Raw genomic sequence first — 26,110 nt, 5'->3', positions numbered from 1 at the left:
TAAACAAACCTATTATACTTGCAGTAGACCTAGAGGGGAAACTTGAAATGTTCATGGAAAAGGCATCCAAAATAAATATGTGCTTGGATATTGGATAAATACATGTATTTTTTTTAAACATGCAAATTAGGAAGATTGTACAGCCTCGATTTATTTTCTTCTTATCTGTTTTGCTCTATTAAATAGCTTTTCTGCCAGAAAACATAGAGTATGTGGATACCGAGCATCTGATCAAACATGTACATTGACAGTCATACATACAATGCTAATAAGTCATCTGTTTATCTGAACATTTTTCTGACATGGCATAGACGAATTCCAAATAAATATATCAGGCACATTCATTACACTAAGTCTAGTCAAAGCCTGCCATGATCCAAATACATTGCCTTACAGCCATCATGATGATCCTGACTGCCTCTGGTGGATTTCAGGGGGAACACCCCCCCCCCCCCCCATACATTAATGAAATGTGCAGTCTAACAAAGCTAACTGTATTCCTGTGGCCCCTTCAAATTGTAAACCCAAAATGAACCTTTAATATATGATAAACTTTTTGTTGTCATTTTGTCAGTTTTTGTTTTCTTTAATAGTTGTGCCCCTCCCCTTTTTAACAGAATCATGCATCCTCCTAATTGCTGACTGAAATGATGCACTTTCCACAGTTCAGAGTAATGCGTGAGGGTATGCATGTGTGGGGGTATGCATGTGACATCTAACAGATCAGCGATGGACGGGGGAGGGAGCACTTCCACTATCACAATGCCGGTCAATTGAATCACTGAGTTTTCTTTTCCTATATATTCACAAGTCAGATCACTTTCTTGGGAACAATTCTGTCACTACAATTCTTCTTCTTCTCGCTTTTTGTTTTGTTTGATCCATTAATGGCTGTTGGTGACAGATTTTGTGGAACAATTATTTCAAAGCAGAAAATATATGAAGTAATAGAAAATAGAGATGAAAAAAAAATATAGATAACTGAAATTGAGGTCAGCTTTTTCATGTTTACCGGTAGATAAATCCATATTTGATCTAACAAATTCATATCTTTATGCTGCAAGGAATCATTACCTTTCATTAATATTTCTTTCTTTAATATTCATACATTTATTTAGAGGGTATGAATATATTCAGTTGTTTGATCTAGTCACATAAATTAAATCAAACAAAACCCCTGGATTCTGAAATTCTACTGGAACAGACACCTGTTTCTACCACATTTTGCATGCCAATGCTGAATATACTTCAAAGTGTACAATGAAATATGCAATCAAGTATACCAGCAGATGGTAGTTTATATTGATTGATTACCAGGTACATATCAAAGTACAAGGCAAATATACCTCTTTTGTAAACACACATAAAAGGTTTCAAAAACGTTCAATAATATATGCATTTTGTGAATGTCTAGACATTGTATTAGCCTTTGCACATTGAATTTGATAAGAAATATAGTTCATGATACACACTGAAGTTTATAAATACAAGTTGATAGAACGTTTAACTATTCCTAACTCAATCATTCAGGATATATTTGCAATAATCTATAAAATCCAGCTGTGTCGATTCGTTTTTTAAATGACGATTGAATTCATTCAAGATATATATTGCAATGTCATACGTATTTCGACTCAGTATCACAAATTGAAAGATGAAATAAATTCTTCACAGTGCATGAAACTCCCGGCATTATTTTGCAAACTTTGTCTTTGGCATTGATTTATTCTCAGGTTTAAAGCCATTTGAGAGATAGCCCTTATAAGGTGAATTTACTTCTCTCTAATTCAATTTTCTCCCTATAAATAAACCCTGCCCACGAATCACAAGTTGTGGGCAAGGAAATTGAGCTGTCATTATAGATGGGCTAATTATATTTCAAAAGTCTGTGTGGAACCTGCTTTTTTAGGCACAATCTGAAGGACAAGAGCTAGTTGACATGTTCTGATTGCCTCACAGTCATATCTTTTATGTTTTATGTGCTCTATTGAAAATGAAAATGTGTGTCATGCAAAAGTATAATTAGATAAGGAATACAAGTTCCTATTTGAATTAGGTCATGGTCTTTTCATTTGCATTAAATATTGAGGAAGTCTAACATAATAATGATTACATGTATTATCATCATAAAGCACTACTGGAATCAGACAATTCAAATAGATAGATCTAACTCACACACAACAAGTTGTGTTTGAATTAGATTGAGATATTTCCAGGAAAAAAATTACTAGTATGATGATGACATTATTACCTTTCAATCATTGGAGTCAGGGATTTGAAACAGCAAAATTATGTATTTTTACCCCATAAACAGATGTAGGTCTGTCCTGTTTAAATTAGATCATGATATTTTCAATAAATAAAAGTAGGTTGTAACAGAAATAACAATACAATGTTATGTTATGTCAGCTCCTGCTAAACACGGAGAAGTGCTTGAATGACTTTGAATCAATTCATGAGGAATCGGTGCATTCACACACAAACACGACGATGCATGCGCAAGATCTTATTTTCAATCAAAACACCGTCTATTTGTAGGTGTATGTTAGCAAATATTTATTAAAGATTTCTGAACAATTGCTGAAGGGCTTGTTGTACATTCCATAGAAAAAGAAAGAAAGGAAATGAATGAAATTGAGAAGTAATATATTATTACAGGAATAATGATGATGTGAAAATAAGCAAGGTGTGCCTACTGAACACCTGGAAATGTCAAAATGACAGGAGAATACTCATGTTTCTTTTATGCAAAACTGAGGCAGTGTTTACATATGAATTCATAATGAACTGCTTGCTAGTCTCAAGTTTTACACATTTTTCTATCACTTTTTTTACAGATCAAGTTGAAAGGGTTTTTAGTGAAAATGTACAATAATGCATCAGTTATGTGTATGTTTGTAAATGTTAAAGCCTACATAAATTTAGTACTATTACTCCTAACCCTGCTTTATAAATCATGTAGTCCCCCAAGTAAAAACACAGCTTATTTGATTTGTGCTTTAAGATGTAAAACACAGTTGAAAGGTTTATTTTTGTGAGAGGGGAAAAAACAATGTTAAAAGAAGAAGAAGAAAAGAGAACAAAAGAACTTTAAAAACCTCTACTTGGTTTGAAGGATATGTCTTCTCTTAGTGACAGCATACTTCAGACTGAGATTGTTATTTGTGGCTCACTTTAGTTTAAGCTACATCAAGAAAGCTTGATGAAGCAATCACTCACTGTGTATTCCCAGTGTTTTTACAACCGATTACTTTTAGAAAGCACTTTATGATACAACAAGACTGTAGGGAAAATACCTGTCCAGAAACCGGGTTTTTAAATGGGTCCCATGGTACCCCCTTAACCCTGCCATACCACGTACACTATCTACTGGATCTTCATCACCGCAATGGCGAGGTATATTCAAGGTATATTCAAGGTATAGATATAGACCAGTGGCCACAATTGACGTCTAGCCCTTTGAATTGTACAGGGTCAAATCTGTGAGACGTTGCACATATATTGTTGAAGAGAGGCCCATTCCCTTGGTTTTTGGCGGGTCTCTATAGACATTATGTACCAGGGCCCTTTTTCATTAAAACAACTTTTTGTCAATAACAAGTTACAATAACTGTTATAAGCTACTTAAATTGTGGCCTCTGACTGGCTGAGAACCAATCTATCACAGAATCTAATACTTTTGTAATAGCATTTGTTATTGATAACAACTATCATGAGACAGGGCCCAGATATCATAACATCTAGAAAATATTCAAGCAGCATGACACACTGGAATATCATTCCCAAGGTCCAACAAGATCCAAATGAAGTGACAATTGTAACTTGACTCCAATTCATATCTGTATGTGCCATGCATACATTATGATGCACATGAGACTGATCATTTACACTGATAAGAACCAATCTAGGAATGTGCATGTTGACTGTAAGAATATGTATGTTGACTGTGCTCACAGAGCAGGCCAACAGTATACCGTAGTGCAATATTGATGATGCAAGGGAATACATGTATGTATAGCAGGCTACCACTTTCTCATCACATGATTGCTTCGAAAGTGACAGATCACAAGGGGAATGAAATGATACTACAAAGAGAAAACCAATAAGTACAACATATACATGTATATGAAATCTGTTTGTAGTTGGAAGGGTTTTAACTCACATTCAGGGTAATGCCTTACAAAAATCACTAAGTCTAATCATTACATCAAATTGTCTCCTTTATTATTATACAATGACATCAAACTGTTTGAATACCTAGACTAACATCAGCCCTCATTCCATAGGGCTTGGTCCAAGGGCTTCCCACCTGTTGCGGCCTTGAACAGGGTCAAGTCTGTCCCATTGGGTCAGTCCATGGTCAGACCTCTGATGTCATAAATGGGTCATTTAAGGTCAGTTGTGACAGGTCATGCTGGAGGGTCTGATAAGGACACAGTCTACCCATCACAATTTGTTTTGGCAGCTAGTCTCTTATTTCAGAGTATCTTTGACGTCTGGGTCATCATAACCTGTCTTTTTCTATATACAGAAAGTGTCCTCCCCCACAAGATGGATTTCTACGCTTATAAGGTATGAATTTTAGTTGGATTAAATTGAGATTAATTCACAGTAATACTCGCCATCAGCCAAAATGATTGTTTTTCAGCAAAACAGTACCATCATCAGTGCACTGATCTGATTAAAAACATATCACTCTCACAATGGATAATAGAATTAGGGACCGATACAATTCAAATTGTTTATAAATGCCTAAGGCTAAATTTCTGTGGGATGTACAATTAGATCATCTTTTGTTAATATGATGAATGCAAGAAGTTTTCTGACCTGGTTTGTACAATCATTTTTGGATAGTCAAGGATTATTGCTAAATATTAACAAGCATTTCACTGGATGCAGGAATAAATAACTGCCCATTAGACTGGTTTTGAAAGAAATCAATTTAAGTTCTGGAAAATAAAAGATCTTTGGGAAGTATAAAAAAATCTTATAAAGGGGTGACAGCTCTGTAATTTGGATCTGAACAGTTCATTTCACAAATGCATAAATAGTCATATCTGTTGAGGCTCCAATGTGTAAACAATACATGTCTATTTCATTACAAATGACACTACCAATGCTAATAATTAAAAGAAATTATTCAAACAGAAATATAGTGTAGCGTGTTTTCATATTGATAATTTTAAGTCAACAACTATTTTTTCTTGGAAATTCTGAGCTTATACATCTTTTTATCTAGTCAATCTAACCTCAGTACTGTGTGCATACAAACTTGGTGAAAAGTTGACAAGCTAAACATCGACATGTATATGAAAATATTTACTTAAAATTACAATGGATTACACATATGCAAGTGCCAAATCAGTGACCTTTGTGGGATCATAAGATCAATTCTGGCAAACCCATTAAGTAAATATGGTTCCAATGATTATATTTTATCTGCTATCATTCTACCTAAATATCTCTTCCTTCTTTCAGTAAGTGGACGGCAACTTATACCTGACCTATGAAATCTAAGACACCCTCAACTTTTACCACACGCTGAGGCTTCAGTATCAATTAAATATAAAATATATTCCACCTCATAAAAAGGTGACCCTATAAAAGAAAAACATTTTAGACATATTGTTTCTTCTCAATGATAATTCCTGAGTTTCCTTATCAAATTTCTAATCAGTTTACAACAGTGGAACTAAATATCTCTTCCTTCTTGAAGTAAGTGAAGGCAAATCATACCTGACCTACGAAAACTAAGCCAGCCTCAACTTTTTACCACACACTAAGGCTTCAGTTTCAATTACATACAGGATACTACATGTAGATCACTAGTTGTCTTTTCTTGAGCATCAGGAGGGAATTTCCTTTGCGATGAGATAATTCTGTTCTTTTCCTTCTCGTCTTCAGGATAAGTGATAATGACATCCTATTTTTTCTACCTCAAGTGGCAACAAACGGGTTAATCAAAAGAGGTAGGCAACGACAAGAGATATTGCTAATGTAAATTTGGCTGTCTGAGTGGTCAAACAGGTGCATTTGCAATCTTCATATGATGATAAACTACTATCTTATCATGAAGGATGGAACTCAGCTAATGAGATGGAGGTGGTGGCATTTACAGAATACCATACTCCAGCACCTTACTAACTATATACATATGGCTTGAATTGTCTGATTTCTTTATATTTTCTGAGTACATGTATTGCCATTTGCTTGTATGTCCATTTGCTTGTATGTCATACAAAATCATCCAGGAACCTTTACATCGCTTCAATAAATGTCGCACCTCCTTTCGAAAAACAAACATGATTTCATGTTTGCAATTCATCACACCATGAGTGAGAAATCAGTTCCAATATTGATTTATGACAATGATGATGATCATGATAAATTGAACCGATTCATTATAGTCACACCCATGAGAAACGTCAACATATAATATGATGTATTACATACATTTGCTTTATTATCTGCACTAAGAAACGGGATTCGATGTGGTGGTGGTTTAGGTTGGGCTAATTTAATGCTTCAGGGCCAAAAAGGCAATCAAGCTTCAGAGCTTCCTTTCATTTCACTCTTCCCACGTCTTTTCCATAATTTGTCTTCTCTCTCTCTCTCTCTCTCTCTCCCTCTCTCCCTCCCCCCCCCCTTTTTTTAAGTGGGGATGTTGTTTAATATTTGTTATTGTATTATTGAATTATTTCTCTTTCAAAGAGAATCAATACAAACATTGGTTCAAATGTTTGTAATTCATCAACTATGAGTCACAAATATTGACTTCCAATATTCATCTTTGGCAGTGATTATAATCATGAAAAAATACACCTATTCATCAAATTCACACTCAAATCAATGTGCCGGCCTATTCACAATCCAGAGAAAGAGCACTTTATCTTCCTATCACAAAGCTCCCACAAGTACTGCTGCTGATCAAAAAAGTATATCCAGAGGTAGAGGGGGGGGGGGGGGGTATCATGAGGGCACATGCCTCGCCCAAGCAAAACTCAATTTAGGTATCCCCTAAGTATACAAAACATATGTTCAATCAAAATTTGGCACCTCGAAATGTGATTACCTTTCTTTTCAATGACAGAAATCTGCTGATTGCAGTACTTAAGTTTCATATAGCTTTTTTTGCTAATATTGTAGGGAAGGGAGCCATTGTTTCTGAAAGATCTCAACATTTTGCATGAAATCACAACAGGACATAACCAACTGTTGCCTTTCCACTTCTACTCCTCAAGAGCCCATAACTGGCTTAATGGTGCAGTAAATCACTTCACTTCATACCAAAATAACCATTAAATCAGTGGAATCATTTTCCTCTCTCCTGACGTCACAAATGTTTCCCTCCAGCACAATGGCCACATTACAAGAGCTTCAGCCACGATTTATGTGACTGTTATTACCATGGTGTCCTAATGGCTACAACTTATTGAAAGGATTATCCTTTGTTATCAGAGATTTTTGAGCAAAATGGAGGAAAAATTGATTACACCCTTGAAGGATCAACGTAATGTAGCAGAGATTTTATCGTTATGATTTTTTAAACTTCACTTTGAATGGATACTATTGAGACACAATGACCAGGAAAAAAAGTGGGAAATGGGATCCATTCATATGAAGGATTTACAATGTGGAGAATATAAATTAAACTCCTTCATTGCATCATAGATTAACCCACTGACTACTGAATTGTCTCTGTTCCATAGACTTAACACAGGATCCATCCGGTTCCTGTAGGCAACATGTTAAACATGCACTAGTGGACTGGCAGCTTATCACAGAAGATCTAACAAAATCTGTATCGTATGAAACCAATCTTTTGTAACAATCTGCATACATACATACAGCCCATGAACTTGTTTAATCCCAGATCGTGAGAGAGTCTTATTTTTTTGTGCCATAAATAGCTTTATCCCTCTTGATGTACTTCTTTTTTCTTGAGAACAATCAAAGTTTACTTCATGTTCAGAAGTTCAGAAGTAATTTGAAAACAAATCTATTTAGCACTTTGTAAGATCTCACAACTATGAACCGAATACTCCAATGTATAGAGAAAGACGTGCAAGTATGCCTACGTGTCGTGCGCTATACAATAAAATAGTAATTATTATAATTATTATGACATCTCTATGGCATGAGCACCAGGGGCAGACATGAGTACACAAAGCTTGAATTGTAAATGTCAGACTGGCTTGCGTGTTTCACATTGAAAAGAACCAGACATGAAAAGATGCCAAACTTTTCATAAAAAATGTATCTTGACAGGTACAATTTATGAGCTGCATGTGTAGCACAGCTATGGGCATGTCTCAGCAACTTTAGATCTTTAATAAGTTTTTCTATCTTCTTTTATACATTTTCCCTTTTATGGTTGTCCTTGTTGTTGATGTTTTTTTTTATTTTAGGGTGGCCTTAAAAGTGCAGAAAATATAGTTACAAAAGGCAAACATGAATCCTTCAGGAATGCTAATCCAATAACATAGATACTGGAGTATGTTGATTTTTTTAAAAATCATAAAAATGTAGCAGATCAGTCATAGAATAAACACATTTTGCATACATGTTTATTTCATGTTTAGTTTGTTTACTGCCCATATTCAAGGGTTAAGTATCTGTGTGGGTTGTGAAAGATATGACATTATCATGAAAAGATCTATACAAGAAGGGCAACCAATCTTTGCTTAATCAACAATGATACCTATGTATTAAAATGTAAATGCCTTTTGTGCACATAACCAGGTATATTTCGCGTTTACTTCCCGTATTTTGTGTATGCATGTAATCTGCAGGGGTTGAGAAAGGTGTCACTTTATCATAAATACATGTAGATCTCTACACCAAATAGCGACCAGTCTGTTGCCAAATCATGTAACAATGGTACAGATTTAGCATGAAATGAATGCATTCCGTATAATTCATGTTTACTTCTCTTATTTTGTGTATATAATCCGCAAGGGTTATGGAAGAGGTAACATGAATAGATCTAGAAAGTTACAAAAGAGCGAGCGAGAGAGAGAGAGAGAGAGAGAAAGAGAAAGAGAAAGAGAAATAGAAAGAGAAAGAGAAAGAGAAAGAGAGAGAGAGAGAGAGAGAGAGAGAAGAAAAAAAGATAAAGAGAGCACGAACACAACCCAACAAATGGAAAACTATTTTAATGAGGTACACGGACATTCACATTAATTTTTACCAAATAGCCTATAAAGACCATCCCAACAGAGATTGATAATGATTAATAACCTGTTGGGGCCTAATGGTTGACAAGACATGAAAAGACATGACACAACATGAAAAGATGGGTGAATTCAGATTTTCCCAGGTGGAAAATGTGAGGATTATATCTCCCCCACGTCCTTATCTATACAAAGTATTGTATTCATAGCTATTCAATAAGTCAGTGTATAGTAATGGTGTGGGGACACCTCCTAAATACATGTACTGAAAACCACTACCAGGTAAGGCATGTACAGCAACCAGAGAAAATTGTGTGATAAGTTCAGTTTTGCTTATCAGTCAAGGAAGTATGAAGAAACAATTATAATAATGGAATTTAAACTGTATGACCTACACGATCTAAGCTATTAAATGCACATGATGACATACTGTCTGTTGAAAATCAGTGGTGTGTTACCTCATATCCTTATCACAGACTGAATGCCTTTCTGGCTCTTCAAAGACAATACGTTAAGATTTAATCAGCCTTTATGATTATATAATGGTGTCATTCAATTATCTAATTAAAAATCAGTCTAGATCCATGCGAGCTTAGAATTATATTCTCTTTGAAATTGTTTATTTTTAGGGACATTAGTTCAGATCATTACATAATAATATCTAATTTACCTCAAATTCAATAACATATGGACCTACATAGATCCAGTTGAACATGTACCTGAAACCCAAGTTGTGTAAGTACGTACAAAGCTATATACACTGTAGTATTCATACTTAACACATGTTCATTAATGTATGGGTTTTTAGGTTGTAAACATTTCTATGGCCGCAGAACTTGAAACTCCTTTTCTTTTACAGGAAGTTCTCGATTATCACATTAGGAAAAGGAAACCGAATGTCTCTCAATAGAAAGATCTTCTGTTAATTGAATATTGATGTATTATTTCCTTGCATTGAGGGATCAAGTTTATTTCATTCATTCATGGATTTATTCAAAGGTAAATATTATGTTTACTAGATAGTGTCATTCATAAAACAAACCATTTCAGCACTTTGCATACTACATACTGATAGTAATCTAATTAGTTCAAGCTATACTTCGCTTGAATGCATTAGTTTTATTAATTGGACAAAAACAATTTACCTTCAATTTATGTTGTCAATGTCCCAAATGTAAGGTAAATGCTGAAATACCCATTCCTTCCAAATATACAGGCTTTGTCCCAATTTCCAAACTGAATAAGTAATTTTATTTAATTGCAGCCAAACTTTTTCACTTCTACCTGATCATCTAATGACAATGTTTGTGACACTTTTGACCAAACAACCTTTTTTAACCTATACCACACCTTTATTTTTTCTTCTAAAGTTACTTAAAAAGAACCAATGGTAAATTTGCCCTTTGACTCTAAACTTGAAAGGGTGCCCCTAGCTCCCCCATCTTTCTAAGTGCTCACATCAAACTGTCAAAATCACCATTCACCTTGTGTTGACCTTTGTAATTGAGACGTCACCTTGTCAATGCAAGAAGGAGTGGGTTTTAATGATTACTGTATATATAAACTGAGTTAATCTTATTTAAACTGTAAAAGATAACTGTGATGAATTATGCAACCAAGACTAAGAAACTTGAGTTTGAAGTATCCCTTTCCTTCCCAAAAGCTCTAAACAAACATTCTCCTCTTTACTCTTTGTATGTTACTTATCCATATGTACAATGCTAGATTGCATAACAGATCTTATAAATATCAGCAAAGTTTGGGTATCCGCTTCTTAGATTTTTGATAAAAGCTTTCTGCAAATATTGAATTTCCATTTGCCTTTTCATCTGCTATGTGTATCTGGTATTTCCTGAGGCTGTTGCAGAAAAACTTAAAGAGTCCACGTCAGCAAGCATTTCAATGCTCATCAAAAATAGGCTATGCAGGCCAGTGATCATGCCTCAATACAACAAAAAGATTTATATCTAAAACAAGAGGAAACTTTCAAAAGTGGTAGCTGTATTCCTGAGACCTTCAAACTTTTCATGAGAAAGAAACATTTGTACTTCCTACTCCAAATAGGAAGTTAGTCACTTCCTACCTTGAGGATTTCACTTCAAATCTCCTGTTTATTTTAGTCCGAAAACCTTTGCTAAAAATGTCAAGCTATTTCAGACGAGATCTCACAATGAAACAAAACACCACTTCGTGCGTGGAGCTAGGGAACAGAGTGCGTCTTAAGACATCGGGGGTTAGGCATTAATCTGCAGAAAATATGACTGCAGGAAATAATTAGGTTTGCTTATTTGTTGCCAGGGAGACGAGATTTAACATGACTTAATGCTCTGCTCAATGGAAGACAGCTGATAAGCTCAACTTGCCAAGAATGGAAAATATCATTAGTGGGTTAAAAGGGGAATCATAGCACCAGGCTGTGCACAGAATCATTGGAATGATGTCAGACCTGATAGTCATGTCAGATTCATCTCTCGGCTGTCAATCTTCAACCCACTCAGAAAAGAATATTGATCAAAGACAAACTTCAAGTATACCCAGGTGGGCTATTTGTAGTGGCGCGAGGGACCGTAGTCATGACATTTGTTGATATTAACCTTACATTTAAGTATTTTCCTCATAGCAAATGGATCTGTGAGTGACCTTTAAAAACAAATTAGTACAAACTGGTATCATTAAATAAAACTCAGGTTATAGCAAATAGCATATAAAAACTTGATAGACTCAGATAAATTTCTGAGAACAATTTGCAGTAGTTACAATTGGCTTCCTCCTCTAGGTCCCAGTCCAGAATGTCACAAGCAAATAAAAGAATACAATTCACAAGCCTTCACACTCAAACACTAACTCTCGTACATTGGTGTTAATGAAAACTCCTAGATGGTATAATTATGCTGATTATACTGACACCCAAACAATCATGTCCTCAAAGATCTAGACAGTGATACAGGTGCCACCACAGGAAGAAAACAACTGCAAGGTTTCTTTTTTATGGGGAGGGGGAAGGGGTCATTTGCTGCAGCAACATCTGAAGTAAGGGTTGTTGTGAATTTCTTCAATAAACACAATAGCTAAGCTTACTTTGGAAATGTATAGCCTTTAACAATTCTCTGAGAAAACTACATATACATCCCCCCAAACCCACACAGTCTTGACTATAATCTTATTTTTTAACAAACCTTCAGATTGGTTCCCTTGAATAATTGTTATCCTTTAGTATATGACCAAACCCCTAACTAGCCTCTATTTTCCATTTCTACAATATTAGCCAAGCATGGACAGTGTGTTCATTGTCTTCCATTGACCGTATCTGTTTGCATCCAACTGTACAGCTTTTCACAAACTATTCAATAGACTTAAAGTCCTCTTAGCCTCTACTCAAATATCCGCTCAAGAGTTTCGTGCCCCCAAATAACAATATCAAACTCAAAATCTCTTCCAGCATTAAAACATGGGGGAAGCTGAATAGAGAGAGGGAAAGGGGGGAAACAAATGCAAAGGTATGCTAAGAAAATGATGGAGGTGAGAAACATTGACAGCAAGGGACAGAAATAGGAAAGAGAGAAAGAGAGGGTAGGTAGAGGGGAAAGACAACTTAGTATATGTGCTGAAATGAAAATAAAGCATTTTATTCTTGACTGCACTTACAATACACGTAGCATAACCTCTTGTAAGAAAGTCTCAAGGACTAGATATCTAGTTTTCTTTTGATACTAGACAAAAAAAGTTTTGAGTTATGTTCAGTATTAAAGAGGGCAGTGAAATTATTAGTAAACCTACATATACCAAGTAAAGAGGTTACATTTGATACAGCTATAGGATTTTGGCTTGAAAAGGATAATAATCCAGTAAAGAATGAATAGATCTGACCACTTTAAAAGTCTTCCATAACAAATAAACAATAACAGTAAAGCAACAAGAATTGATTTACATACACATTATGAAAATAAAAAAGATATTTGGAGAGGAAAAACGAAGCAAATTCAAGCAAAATATCAAAAGATGATGAAACAAAATAAATATTTTTTTTTTAATGAAATGAGAGAAGATGGATCTCACCAATAACTTGGACAACATAATCAAGCTTCATCTTGAACCAACAACTCCTAAACCACCAGGATGAACACACAGACAACCCTAAAAACCCAACAGCTCCATAAAGATGATGCCTTTGACAAATCCTCGAGAACCCATCAACCAAATATGGTTGTCAAGGGTCAACAGTCCCTCATATTGAGAAGTGTGTCGGGCCGGGGAAACAGAGAATTGATATTCTAAACTTGCAAGACCATCTCCGCGGACCAAAGACCAAGCACGCTTGCTGAATGATCGAGGAAGGAGAATGGGAAAACCGTCCCGCCGCCCATTATTGAGGCGATTACCGCGAAGACTACAGGCATCTAGAAAAGCATGTAACTGTAGCTGTCGACCGGCATTATGTTACATCATTTATCTCACCATCCTGAGCTCAGTCAATGCTCTGTCTGCATCTGGAAATCTACTTATATTGTGCAGATGAATGCCTGAAAACCATATAAGGGAGATGCACAAATCAACGCTTTGTAAACCAGTTACCGGATAGCTCTTCTTACCGCAGTGCATAATTTACACAGTTGAAAATGCCATCATAATGGAACGTTACAGTCTCAGATACTAAACACAACATCAACTAGAATAAAGTTTATGCTTCACTTTGCTTTCAGAATTGCCTTTATCTATTAATAGTTACAAGGATTATAGAATTCAAATTGTAAAATAGCCCAAAACATTATACAATTTTCATATTGTCTGCCTTTTAACAAGCCTTATTAAATCAATAATGCTGATATTCAAATAAATATTAATTGACTATCAAACTTGTAGAATATTTAAAAAGATATCACTTATTTGTTAGGTTTTCTCCTCTCACCCCAATCAAAAAGAGATCATTACTTTCATAAATAGAAAATAAAAGGAGAAAGATATGTCAATACAATGTCACATGATAATTTTGTGAGCAGGTAAAATATTACCAATTTGGAAATATATTTGAATGTCTGACTGTTGAATACATAATCTTCCAGTAGTTTAAATGCAAACATACTTTATTGGCCAATTGCTCTGGGTACTTATGCGTCCCTTAGAAAACTAAGTGTTTACTCAAATGACATACGTCTTCAATCAATTAATTGACTTTTCTTCTGCAAAGAATACTTGAGTTGAGGGGCTTAAAAGTAACTATGTAGCTAACATAAAAAGATGGTGGAGACATTCACATATGCCTAGAAATCTAATCATATTAATCTTGATTGGATCAAAGGGCTACTGAGTTATGACCTTTGCCTCGAAAGACTGCCTGGCATTGCAACAGGGAACAACTGCAGCCAGACTAATTTCAAAATGAGAATGCCATTATAAGTTACAAATCTGGAGCAAGAAGGCATCCAGGAAGTTTGGAAACAGATTCATATGTGAGCACTCCATATGCCCTGGTAAGAGATGACACAATTTACAAACGTCACTTGAGTAAACTTCTTTCTCTGGGCCGTTCAAGAGCAAGTCAAATTGGTTTATGTTCCTCCCCTTCTGAATGTAGCCCCTCATCTGTTTATTAACCCCTCAGCTCCCATTGTTACATAATCTAATAGGCAAATAGGGTTGAGTGCCTTATTTTTATTTTGGCACAATGACAGAGCCACTGTATGGTAGTCGATCAACTGAGATGACTGATTATGTATTCATGTGAACAAAAGATAAGAATGGTTTGAGGAGTTTTAATACATTGCTTACACTTATATACAAAACCTATTAGGATTCCAATAGCTTTACCAATATCATATACAATAGGCCTATATCCTTTATAATTGGTTTGATAATGCTGCATGATAGCATCATAACAATCCTGCATCAACAATAATATTTGACAGGAATCTGCCCCCCCCCCCCTTCCCCACCAACAAATAATGCAGACTAGATAAAATATATTTGATATGTATCTATCCATCTCTTCCCAAATTTTGCACAAGAAGAGAAACCATTCCCATATTTCAATCTCCATATACCCCAAGACATCATTTATCAATCATATAGTCATAGAACAGATTCAAGTCACAATGATTTATTACCCTTCATCCCCCTCCCCCATAAAAAGACATTTGTTGACAATTTAGTGCATGATTCTTAAATATGATATCATATGTTGCCATATTGCATTTCTTTCCAAACATCAAGCACTTCACCCCTTAACCCCAGACTTTATTAGCGATCATACCCCCAGACTGTATATTGACCCCTGACTCCTATTGTATTCACACCAGTACCATAAAGCATCTGGTGCTCATCTGAACCCCCCTCCCCCTCCCCATCACTGGATGTTGATTGAAAATGTGTTGATGTACACGCAATGGCCAGACCAGACAATGGTGGAATTTAGATTGGATGACATCCTCAAAATGATCTACATGTACAGTTCAACTAAAAGAGTACAAACTTATTGTAAGGAGGAAATACTTCTAAAGATTTAATAATATTTTAATTTGATTTAATTTTACTTTCCCCACCAACAAATGTACATGAACCGATCAAGCAATCCAGCCAGTACCCAGAGGAAAGGGAAAGTGATACGTCTTCTCATGATATGGGTACACTAACATTTTAATGTATGCGCATTGGGCACACATATCGATAAATGTTCCCACATTACTTTACATGCCTCTGCCTCTGTTTTTGTAAGAGACACACCTCTCTATGCCCGGCAGCCATTGCAGAGTGTCAAATTTGTTATCCTGGCCGTTTCCATGGCAATGGACTCACAAATGCAGGTGACTTTTCACCCATGTGCCCATTTCATTTCTCCATTAGCCTGCAAATCCTGGAGGCCTTTCAACCTTAGCAGAGAATAAAAATGCAGACAAAAAGGGGCAGCTTGAAAGACAAATTTATGTAGATGTTATTGCTGATATGTAGAGTCCTTTGTATTAGCTACATGTATATGACACTCTACAGCGATGATAACAAGATTCTGATGTACATGTATTACTTGATTCCCAATGGAATTTCTCCATGGACAATTCCTCATCCATTGCTGTGTGTGAAGCATTTCCATTGTGTTCTACAGTACAAGAAGGTGATACACAGAATACAATTTACAATACAGAAATTGTGTTTATCCTAATTTGAAATATGCATATAAACAATGGTAACAAATTACATTTGAACTTTATGAGACCTCATTTTTAATTTTCAAGAGAAAAAAAGACTACATCTGAAACGAATGCAGCATTTACCACTGAAGCCTTACAAGAAAATCCTTCACGATGAAAGACTGGACTATATATCCACTACCTTATTATATAAGTGCATTGTATCTTATTTCTATGCTACTTCTAATGACATACAACTGATATAGTAGGAATATCTATGGCCTCTTACTATTCACAAACAAGAGTTTCCTTTCAGTAATAACAAGAGGACTAGTAAGGGTTTCAGACTTACAGCCTATTTTTGTACAAATACTATGACATGTATGGTGCTAAATTAAATTTACAATTGTTACAAACCAAGAATTTACATTCAGATTCAGAATCAGACGAGGTTTAGGGTAGGGGTTCGATTTAATGTTGGGTGAAGGGTTGAATTTTGAAAGTTAGCAGTTTTTAGAAATCGCAGCTGTAGCAGGTATTGTACATCAATAGAATATAACATCATACTCTCTGCAGAAGTTATTCATTGTGATTCTGATATAAAGGTACAAATGGTTGGTCAAGGGCTGAAGTCAGGAATTTGGTTATTCATTGTTTTATTTAAAAAAAAGTGACCATCGAGCCATTATTCCTGGAGCATGTGTATACACTCTCTACCGAGTGTATTAATTTCCATTCTGATTAGTATATGAACACAAGGTTCAAAGAATCGTGCTTCAGAAGCTGTTCCATTCCTATTGTAGAACCTCCTTGCAAACTGACTCCCGGCCTTGGGGTGGCTAATTACTCATAATGATAGACAAGGCACGATCTCTGCAGATCCTTCTTTGTCAATAGACCCGTTCAGACGAGAGAAAGATTATACCAAACTCGTATAAAGAAAACTTTTATAAAGAAACACTGCACAGCATAAGGGGCATACACACTTGACATTACATTTCATTATACGATATTTCAACTAGGAAAAAACTAATTACTTATCTATAGTTGTACAGATTTTGGACAGTCATATGGTGCACTGTGGTAATATTAAATGGTATCTGTGTGTTTGTATATGTATACAATTTACCCCAATTTTGCTATAGTATCCAATGTTTTGTTATACAATGTTGAGTCTAGAAATTTGTTTAATTATCTTCATAGCTATAAGGTTTTTGTACAGCCATACCATGTACCCTCCCATGCCATAAGTATTGCAACATGATGAAATTCGTTAAATTTGTGGTTAAATTTGTGTAGATGGGAACATTGATAACGCCAAATATCGAGATATTCTGGACGCCCACTTGTTTCCATCCATTGCTAACATCTTTGGCAACGCGCAACACCCGTTCGTCTTCCAGGATGACAACGCACCGGCACACAGGGCAGCCAGGATGGACCAATGGTATGACGAAACTGGCGTCAACAGGGTGCAGTGGCCGGCGCAATCACCAGATGCTAACCCGATAGAGAATCTGTGGGATGACATCAAGAGAGCCAACACCAAAGACCGACCAACCACGAGGGAAGGTTTGGTCCGCTCTATCTTCAGGGCCTGGGGCAGCATCACCCAAGAAAGATTGCAAGGACTCTACGCGACGATGCCAAGAAGGATGCGCGCCATCATTAGAAGGCGAGGATATCCAACAAAATACTAGAGACTCGTGAATCTTACATGAAAAATGACTATTGATATATCAATAAAATGTGCCTGATAGTATGATAAAAAATGATGCACTACATATTCATTAAAACAGCACTCATTTTCAATTATTTGTCTCCTGTGTAATGTGTGTGTCTATGTTGCAATACTTTTGGCACGGGAGGGTATGTTGGTGGTCTGAATGTGGGTGTCTGTGGGTTAGTAAGTAAACAACTAACCCAAACAGTACGCCCCCATCTGGTTTACCTTTTGTTCCACTGTATGACTAATAGGAATTCCATTCTTGTGTGATAATAAGATCAATTCATAGCTTCCGCAGAAGTCACATAGGCCTACACATAGGGAACACATCTCATTCATGCTTCCTTTTTGTCTATTTTTCTCTTTCTACTTTATGTGTATGTAGGCCTAATTAGACTCAAGTCACTCAAGTTACCAAGCAAATTATCCATTCAAATATTAAAACATGCTCGTTATTATCTCAACGGCATAATTCAATACTGTGTTAGAAATATAATCATATTTTGTACATTTTGAAATTTTATGAATATACATAAAGATTTACTACAGTTTTTCAATAATTCCTTTTTTTTGTCAATTCCATTCTTTATTCATAAGCGTTTCAGTATAACCTAAACTTTCAAATTACATTTTACAGAACAAGTACATCTTTTGTTGAATGAATAGAAAATGGATTTGATAATATGAAATCTCCAAATACATCTGTGAGCTGAGTACTCGTGATGCCAGTCATATAAACGATTCTCACAACATATATATTTCATTTAGTTTGCAGAAGAAAATCGAACTGGAAAGAGATCTGTGTACCTATGCATAATATGCAAACTCAAATAGTTTGAAAAGATAGCATACAGACAGAATGTAGGCTGCAACTAATAACCAAGATAGTCTAGTCATGAGCTTGCGCACCATGTACATGTAATTAGCTCATGTACTGGTAAGCAGTAGACTCCATGAAAACAACACAAGTTTGGATCAATCAGCTGTAGACACCAATCCTCTCACACGTTTCAATGTCAGCTTAACCTAGCTCCTATATTTAGAGTTTGGGTAAGGTTGGGTTGGGTTTTGGTTTTGGGGAGTGGGGGGATATTAAGACTAAACTAGACTGTCTGGATTGTGGTACTCTTGTAGTTTGGTTTTATAACATGCATTGTCAATGGTGTACACTTTATTTAAATCCCATATGTATACAATTATGTTTGTCTATGCTTAATTACCAGGAATTGTTCTACCGGTATTTACAGAAGTATTTATGCCTACATTAATAGTGATTGACAACTTTAATCTTTCAGAAATTGAATTTCCTCCTTACTGCTTTTGATGTATTCTACCAATCACAATATTTAATGTCTTCTATATTCATTTTTTTACCCCTCAGAGCCAACTTTCACTAAACCATATCCAAAATGACTAAAATCCCAAATATTCAGACACCCTACAGAGTACTCACAGTGACAACTACCTATAGGTATTTTGTTAGTCATATATCTAGTCATGCAATGGCCCATAATTCTGTTATGGCGAGACGGGTGTTCCTCATAACTCTCACCTCAAGTTCTTGTATTGTCCCTCTCTCTCTCTCTCTTATTCAATAACTCAGTACCATTTTACAGCTGATACAACCTGTAAATGGTCTGCTACAAGGCAGAAGGCACAAACTGGTAGATGCACCTCTATGAACAGCTCATAAAAAGGAGTTTATCTCACTACTTATGAAAGTCCCGAAATATGGGCCAACAGAATACCTTGTGATAAATTATCACAACAAAAGCACCAACAAATAAAAAGTTTTTTTTTAAAGAATTTCAAATTTAGGGTCCCAAAGTCGACTAATTTGAACAACTGTTAATGTTCCATTTCTGTATGGCAATGACACAGCATAGATTGATACATTTTTAAGTCGAGACATTTTGATGACAGGAAAACATCAAATTTGGAGAGAGTGTCTGACAATAAATTAATAGCCCCCATGAGGACCATGACACATGAATGTCTGTCTGTCTGTTTGTCATGCTGTGGTAAGAACCATACTGGGTGTGCACGCATGAGGCTTCAACTAATAACCATGTGGTTTATGTTCCCTTTGTCAAAACCAGGGGGCTTTCAAAACTGTCCCTAAATTTCACTTCCCTTTCGTCACCCCATTAGAGTTTTCAAGGCATATACTTGTATTTCTTGTTCAATCTGTATGCCAGGCAAAAACTCAGCCAAAGTGACGAGACAAGACTTTCAAGACTGTCCGCCAAATATGTCATCCAATGTATATTTTCCAAGAAAAGACTTTTTAGTATTGTTGCTATGTCAGGCAAGCAATACCCGTACAGGGTCTCTTCCAATTGATTCCAAACTTCATGCATCCCAAGGCTAACATTCAAATGGAACACTTTTTTATGTTGTTGACGTATCAAGTGGCTAAAATTGGAAGTTTCACCTTTTAAAAACAGTTTTTAGGGGTTAAAAATTAATTCAATACACATATGTATTCTGCAATAGCAAGAAGCCATTTTTCCGAAACTGTAAATTGTGTTTATTTGTACAAAATTAAAAAAAAATGAAGGTCCATGTATGTATAGTTCTGTACATAGCAGGAAGCCAGCACTATATGTATTTCAAAACATATTTCAATATTTTTCATTCCACAAGCCTTAAGGTGACATTTCAATTAATACTGGGAGATACAGTGTACCAAATTTTGTAAAGTATTGATATAAAATTATGATTTTATTCATTGCAAATTTCGACACAATAATCATTGACTCAATATATCATGTGTGTTTAATACACACTGCTTTTCCAACAACGTCCGTGATCCTATTACAGAAAAATTTGTTATGAATAATTCATGGACTTTGAACAGTGGTGTAATAATGCCAATAGAAAACTCCCCTGCAAATGAACTATTTTAGTATTTATCAACAAACGGGTCTTGCCAATTTACTGTGTAAAGTAATGCATGCAAGATTAAATATCTGGCTGATAAGTTCCAGAATTTGACCGCTAGTCCAAATTCCATTCGCATTGCAATTGTGTGCATGATAAGAAACTTTATATTATATTGTTTTGTTTAATCTTAATGAGATGACAGGTTTAAATTAAATCCAAAGTAGGTTTTTATCAAGAGATATTACAAGAGTGTAGGAATACAAAATAATATTGGGAAAATGAAAGAAATACTATCAAAAGTCAGTTAGAACATATTTAAAGGATGAGTATGAATGAAAAAGAGATTCACATGAAATTGTATGTCTATTAGATTGTACAGTACACTAATAATTATTATTACACGACCTACAAATATTCCTAATTGTAGGTTCTCCTGCTGCATGTACAATGCAATGTATTCCAGCCAAATGCGCTTCCTCAATTCCCAACCTTCATCTATTAAATTATACAATGTACCTGCCATTGATTGCAGAAACCCTAAAAGTGTGGGCAAGCGCAGAGTACAATTGTGATCCTCCGGTTCTATTCCTTCATCTATTCAATTATACTACATGTATTCCTATTATGTGCCCTCAATCGCAGAAAATCTACAAGTGTTGGCAAGAGCAGACTATGTTTGTCTTCCTCGACTCCTACCTGTGACCAATCGCACAAACTCTACAAGTGTCGGCAAGTGCAGACTACAATTGTTTTTCTCCGGTTCTAAACCAGGACCGCAAGTGGGAGGTCACAAGTGACATCACACCCTCCCGACAATCAAAGAGCGCTCTCGCTTGGTTAGTCCACAAAAAAGGAAAATCATCGAGCCCTAAAAACGGATAGGTATTAAGCGGTCCATTACTTCATACACGGGTGCTTGTCAAATAGTGAGTGCTTGCAATCACACATTGCCCTTGAAATTGTAACAATTTCATATATTTTATCCACAGTACCTGCATTATTCATATGAAGCTCTGAATACTATAGTTGTAAATACATGTATACCTGTTTGTGTATTTATATGATCCACGTACATGTAATATTGAAGCCTTGAGTTAATAAAGGTGCATTTATATGATGTATGTAATAGAGCAAAATTGAGAACAAGAGTATTGATTTATAAACTAAACCACAGATAGCGTGCATTATTCATATCGGGGCTCTGAGTAAATAAGGGTGCATTTTTATGATGTGTACAATATGTCATGTATATGTATTGACATATTTGAGAAGTATTTGTTTTTAGGGTATGGTAAATAAGGGAGGAGGTGTATAAAATTATAAATCAACCTTGAGATATTAAAAATCATCATGTACTGTTTGTATTAATGTGAATTGTGTTTGTTTAGACTGTGGTTGTTATAAAACAGGGCATGTTTGCCGAGAGCCAGAACATTATTTTCTATTATAGAGTACATATACCCTTCTGGCTTTAAACAGATGATGCAGACACAGTTATATACAATGTATGTAAGCATGAGCAAGCAAAGCATTTGATCTACAATCACAAGGTATTTTATGGTGGCATTGTCAATAAAGTCCTTTTTAAAAGGTTGTGATAGTTTTATTAGAAACATGTGATTGCTGAGTGTTTATTTAAGATGTGGTGGCGCTGAATCATAGGTTTACAACCTCATATTACCTTAGGATATCATATCTTGCTTAAAACAAATTACAGATATGTTAACAATATACTTTGGTATATTTGTTCAACTATGTCAAAATTGGACTTTGAAAGTGCATTGAGGAATACCGTGATATCATAGCAATGTACTTCAATACTTATTCAACTTTGTCAAAAGTTATAGTTTCAAAGAGCATAAACTAATGAACATGTAGTTGTACAATGCATATTTTCATGGTAATACTGCATTTCATCATCGTCATTAAGTGCCAGGTCTGTGACTGGCAGTTTTTTTTTTTGTACATACCTTTTTTATAGACAGTAAGATGGGCATCTGTTTCCACTGATGCTAGATAGTTTTTCACTTTGGCTGTGTATTGAGCTGTATCCTTCACAGTCACATCACATAGTACTAACATACTTTCAATCTCGTTTGTATAAACTAAACATCGGTCGTTTTGTTCAACTTCCGTATCCTCCTTAAACCATGTGACCTCTGGGGACGGATATCCGTAATAGTGACAATCGAAAACAACAACGTCTCCTTCGTCGACTTCCATGTCCGCGATCTCCCGCGAGAAGCGAGGCTGTCGCTCGGGCCATCGTTTTTGTTGGTATCTGCCAAGTTTTCTGGACGTGATTTCTATTTCCATGGGAAGGCCCATTGGCCCGCGTATAATCTGTTTCCTGCGCGAGACCGGCGAATCTTCTGGTTCGCGTATGTCACCCATTGTCATAGTCTAGATTTGAGGACTATTGAAGTAAAAATATCGTTGAATCCTAAATGTACAGGCTCTTTTCAAGGCAGTTTGAGGATCTTTAATAGTACTGATCACTTTGTATTTAGTGGATTGAAATTATTCATGAAATTTCCATATTTGGTCTATATTCATTTATAAAATTTCATGGGAATTATCTTCTGATATAATTTATCTAAGTAGTAAAAAATGGAAGGCACATGTCTTGTCAGGCAAAAATATGACAAATTTCTTTGATATAATATCCAACTATAAAATATGATAAACTCCTATAATAAATAAGTATATATATATATATACTATGATTAATGCTGTTTAACAAACTATAAGCTATATTTGGGGCTTCAAATGAGTAACTATGGGAGATATATGCTAACTTTAACTATGCACTGCACATGAACATATGACTAAGTAGGGGGACTCGTATATACTTGTTGCAGTGCATGTATATATATTATTCAAATGCTGTGTGGTTAATATTGCAGTCTCTCATCAGGGCCATTCTCAATCAATATTGCATAGCACATGTGTTATCTCCAACCCTATTGACGGGCACAGACAGTACAAAGAGAAAGCGAGCGAGAGAGACGTATCATACAGCTTGTGTCACTCAATGATGACATATATATCCACAGACGTACTAATCCTCCCAAGGAAAGAAACTATATATTCCTCTCAATATAGCTCTGTTGACAAGTTAAACAGCAAGCTGCAGACATATAATACCCACTTCATGCGTTTCAAAGGTGGAGTATATAGTCAAAGGTAGAAGAATACATTCCTCTTGAAAATTAAGTTAGATGAGGTATATTGAGTAGGTGGTGAAGTGTGCTTAAGTATAGTCTATCAGCTCCTCTCTATAGATGCAGGTATATTAATATACGCTTATATATCACAAAGGCCAGTTGATATATATTGCATTCCTATGCCACACCGTGATATATTCCTTCTGCAAACTATATATATATATGTGTTCCACCACTGAGTTGCACATACACTTCACTGATTTCTTCCAACTGGATCCTGACTGAAACTAGCTGTATCTACAATACTCTCATAGATTCCTAACTATATATATCTCATATCCTTGTTGATATATTCCCTGATCAGGTGATAAAATGCTGCTTTTGAATGGCAAAGTCTATCACTAAGAAGTGTATATAATAGCTGTTGAGGATTAGTTATATAACTGTTCAGCAGACAATGAAGTTCTCTGAACGAATAGGATTCAAAGGGTTAAGCCTTTTTAATGAAGCCAATTTGATCGGATAAGTCAAAACCAGTGAATCTGCATACTGAATGACATCTCACTCACTAATCAACAGCAGTGACAATCAACTGCTGATATACGTCTGTGATATACTCCAATGTTGATCAAGTCTTGCAAGGTGAACAATGTTTTCCATTCATCAAATATTAATGCTTGAATATCATCCCTCTCTTGTGACTTGGAATGTATTCCAGAATGTTATTTCACATTAAAATTCCACATTCAATGCCTGGTAAACATGAATCCAGTATTAAAATCGCTCCAAGTGGTCTTTGAATCACATGTCTCTCTTGATGTATCCATCGACCTCCTCTCTAACCTACAAAATTCCTGAAATCACTGCACGGATGTCACCATCAGGGTCTTTTAAAGTTTCAAGACACGACCCCCTCCGAAAATGGGAACGGACATTCCACAAGTGGCTTGGGCAGGTATTGCTCTACTAAACACTACTCGACGACGAACACCCCACCAGCCTAGTAAATACAGTATGTGCGAGCCGAGCTATCTCCAGCAGCACTTATAGTGTAGACAGCAAGCGGCAGCGATATATAGATTCTATAGCGCAAAACTCTTCACAGTGTACGGTTCAGTAAGAGAGAGGAGGCGTATACACAGCTTACTTATTCATTGCATCCCACGTACTTATACACATATTCACACAGTACCAGTCTCTGTAGAGCTGCAGTACATAGTCTGAGCGTCCAGACACAAGTGTCCTTCTGATTTTTTAGTTATTTTGCTGAATCACTCATCTTTCAATATTTGCAATAAGAAACATATCTAAAGAAAGTAAACATTGATGAGGCAAAAAGTGCAAGTTTACAAGGATGAGTTTGAGAACAAAGCATGTGATTGTGTGAAACTCCTGTACAGACTAGACTAAAGTGTATATGGTTCATTCCACAAAGTCAACTTGTGGTCTGTTCCATTCTCCTATACAGGGGTGGTATGTTTACATTGGCAAACCACTAGGGACGGATCAAAAGGAGGGGAAATATTTGACACCAAATAAAGCCTGTTAGAAAACTACTCCCACTGAAAATATAAATTTGTTAGGGATGTCTGGAAGTTGTATGCCAATTTTACCCAAAAGATCACCACACTACAACCGAAGATCAAAGTTCAACATTTAAAAAAAGTTTGAGTACTTTTAATATTAAACCATAGAGAGTTCTTAATAAATAAATGGGTCAAGGAGTAGCTGAAAATGATATTGACAATTGTAATCCCAAATCCCCAAAGTTATGATCCATCCCCCTGCTTGAAAATATCATGACCTATCAAGAGACATTGCAAAAATGGTGGGGAAAAGTTGACAAAGTATATAGATAGGTAGTGAAAGAAAGATGAAATGATGTAGAGGTTAAAGATAAAAATCAAGATTGAGAAGAGACCCAATGGAATAAATAATGACAGAAAGGTAAAACGATAGAAAAGATAATAAAACAGGTACTTGAATTGGAAAGGAAAAGCAAACGTACCAAATTTTGATCATTAAGGATGAAAATACCAA

The 26,110-nt window shown here is 35.7% G+C and overlaps 1 protein-coding gene across 2 annotated transcripts in view; it reads right to left on the bottom strand.

Annotated features, from left to right (window-relative positions):
- The window catches only part of LOC756550 (microtubule-actin cross-linking factor 1), a 68,495-nt gene extending 44,214 nt beyond the window's left edge, over positions 1–24,281 (bottom strand). For both annotated transcript variants that reach the window (XM_001195605.4, XM_011676857.2), the window contains exon 1: positions 22,874–24,281. In XM_001195605.4, the coding sequence (XP_001195605.3) occupies positions 22,874–23,303 (430 nt within the window). In that variant the 5' untranslated portion in view covers positions 23,304–24,281. The remainder of the gene's footprint in view (positions 1–22,873) is intronic.
- Positions 24,282–26,110: the final 1,829 nt, after the last annotated feature.

The sequence above is a fragment of the Strongylocentrotus purpuratus genome, unplaced genomic scaffold (genome assembly GCF_000002235.5).
Source record: "Strongylocentrotus purpuratus isolate Spur 01 unplaced genomic scaffold, Spur_5.0 spur5_scaffold_13, whole genome shotgun sequence".
In the NCBI taxonomy this organism is placed as follows: Eukaryota; Metazoa; Echinodermata; class Echinoidea; order Camarodonta; family Strongylocentrotidae; genus Strongylocentrotus; species Strongylocentrotus purpuratus.
The sequence above is the reverse complement of the archived record's forward strand: the minus strand, read 5'-3'. Positions and strand labels throughout refer to the sequence as shown.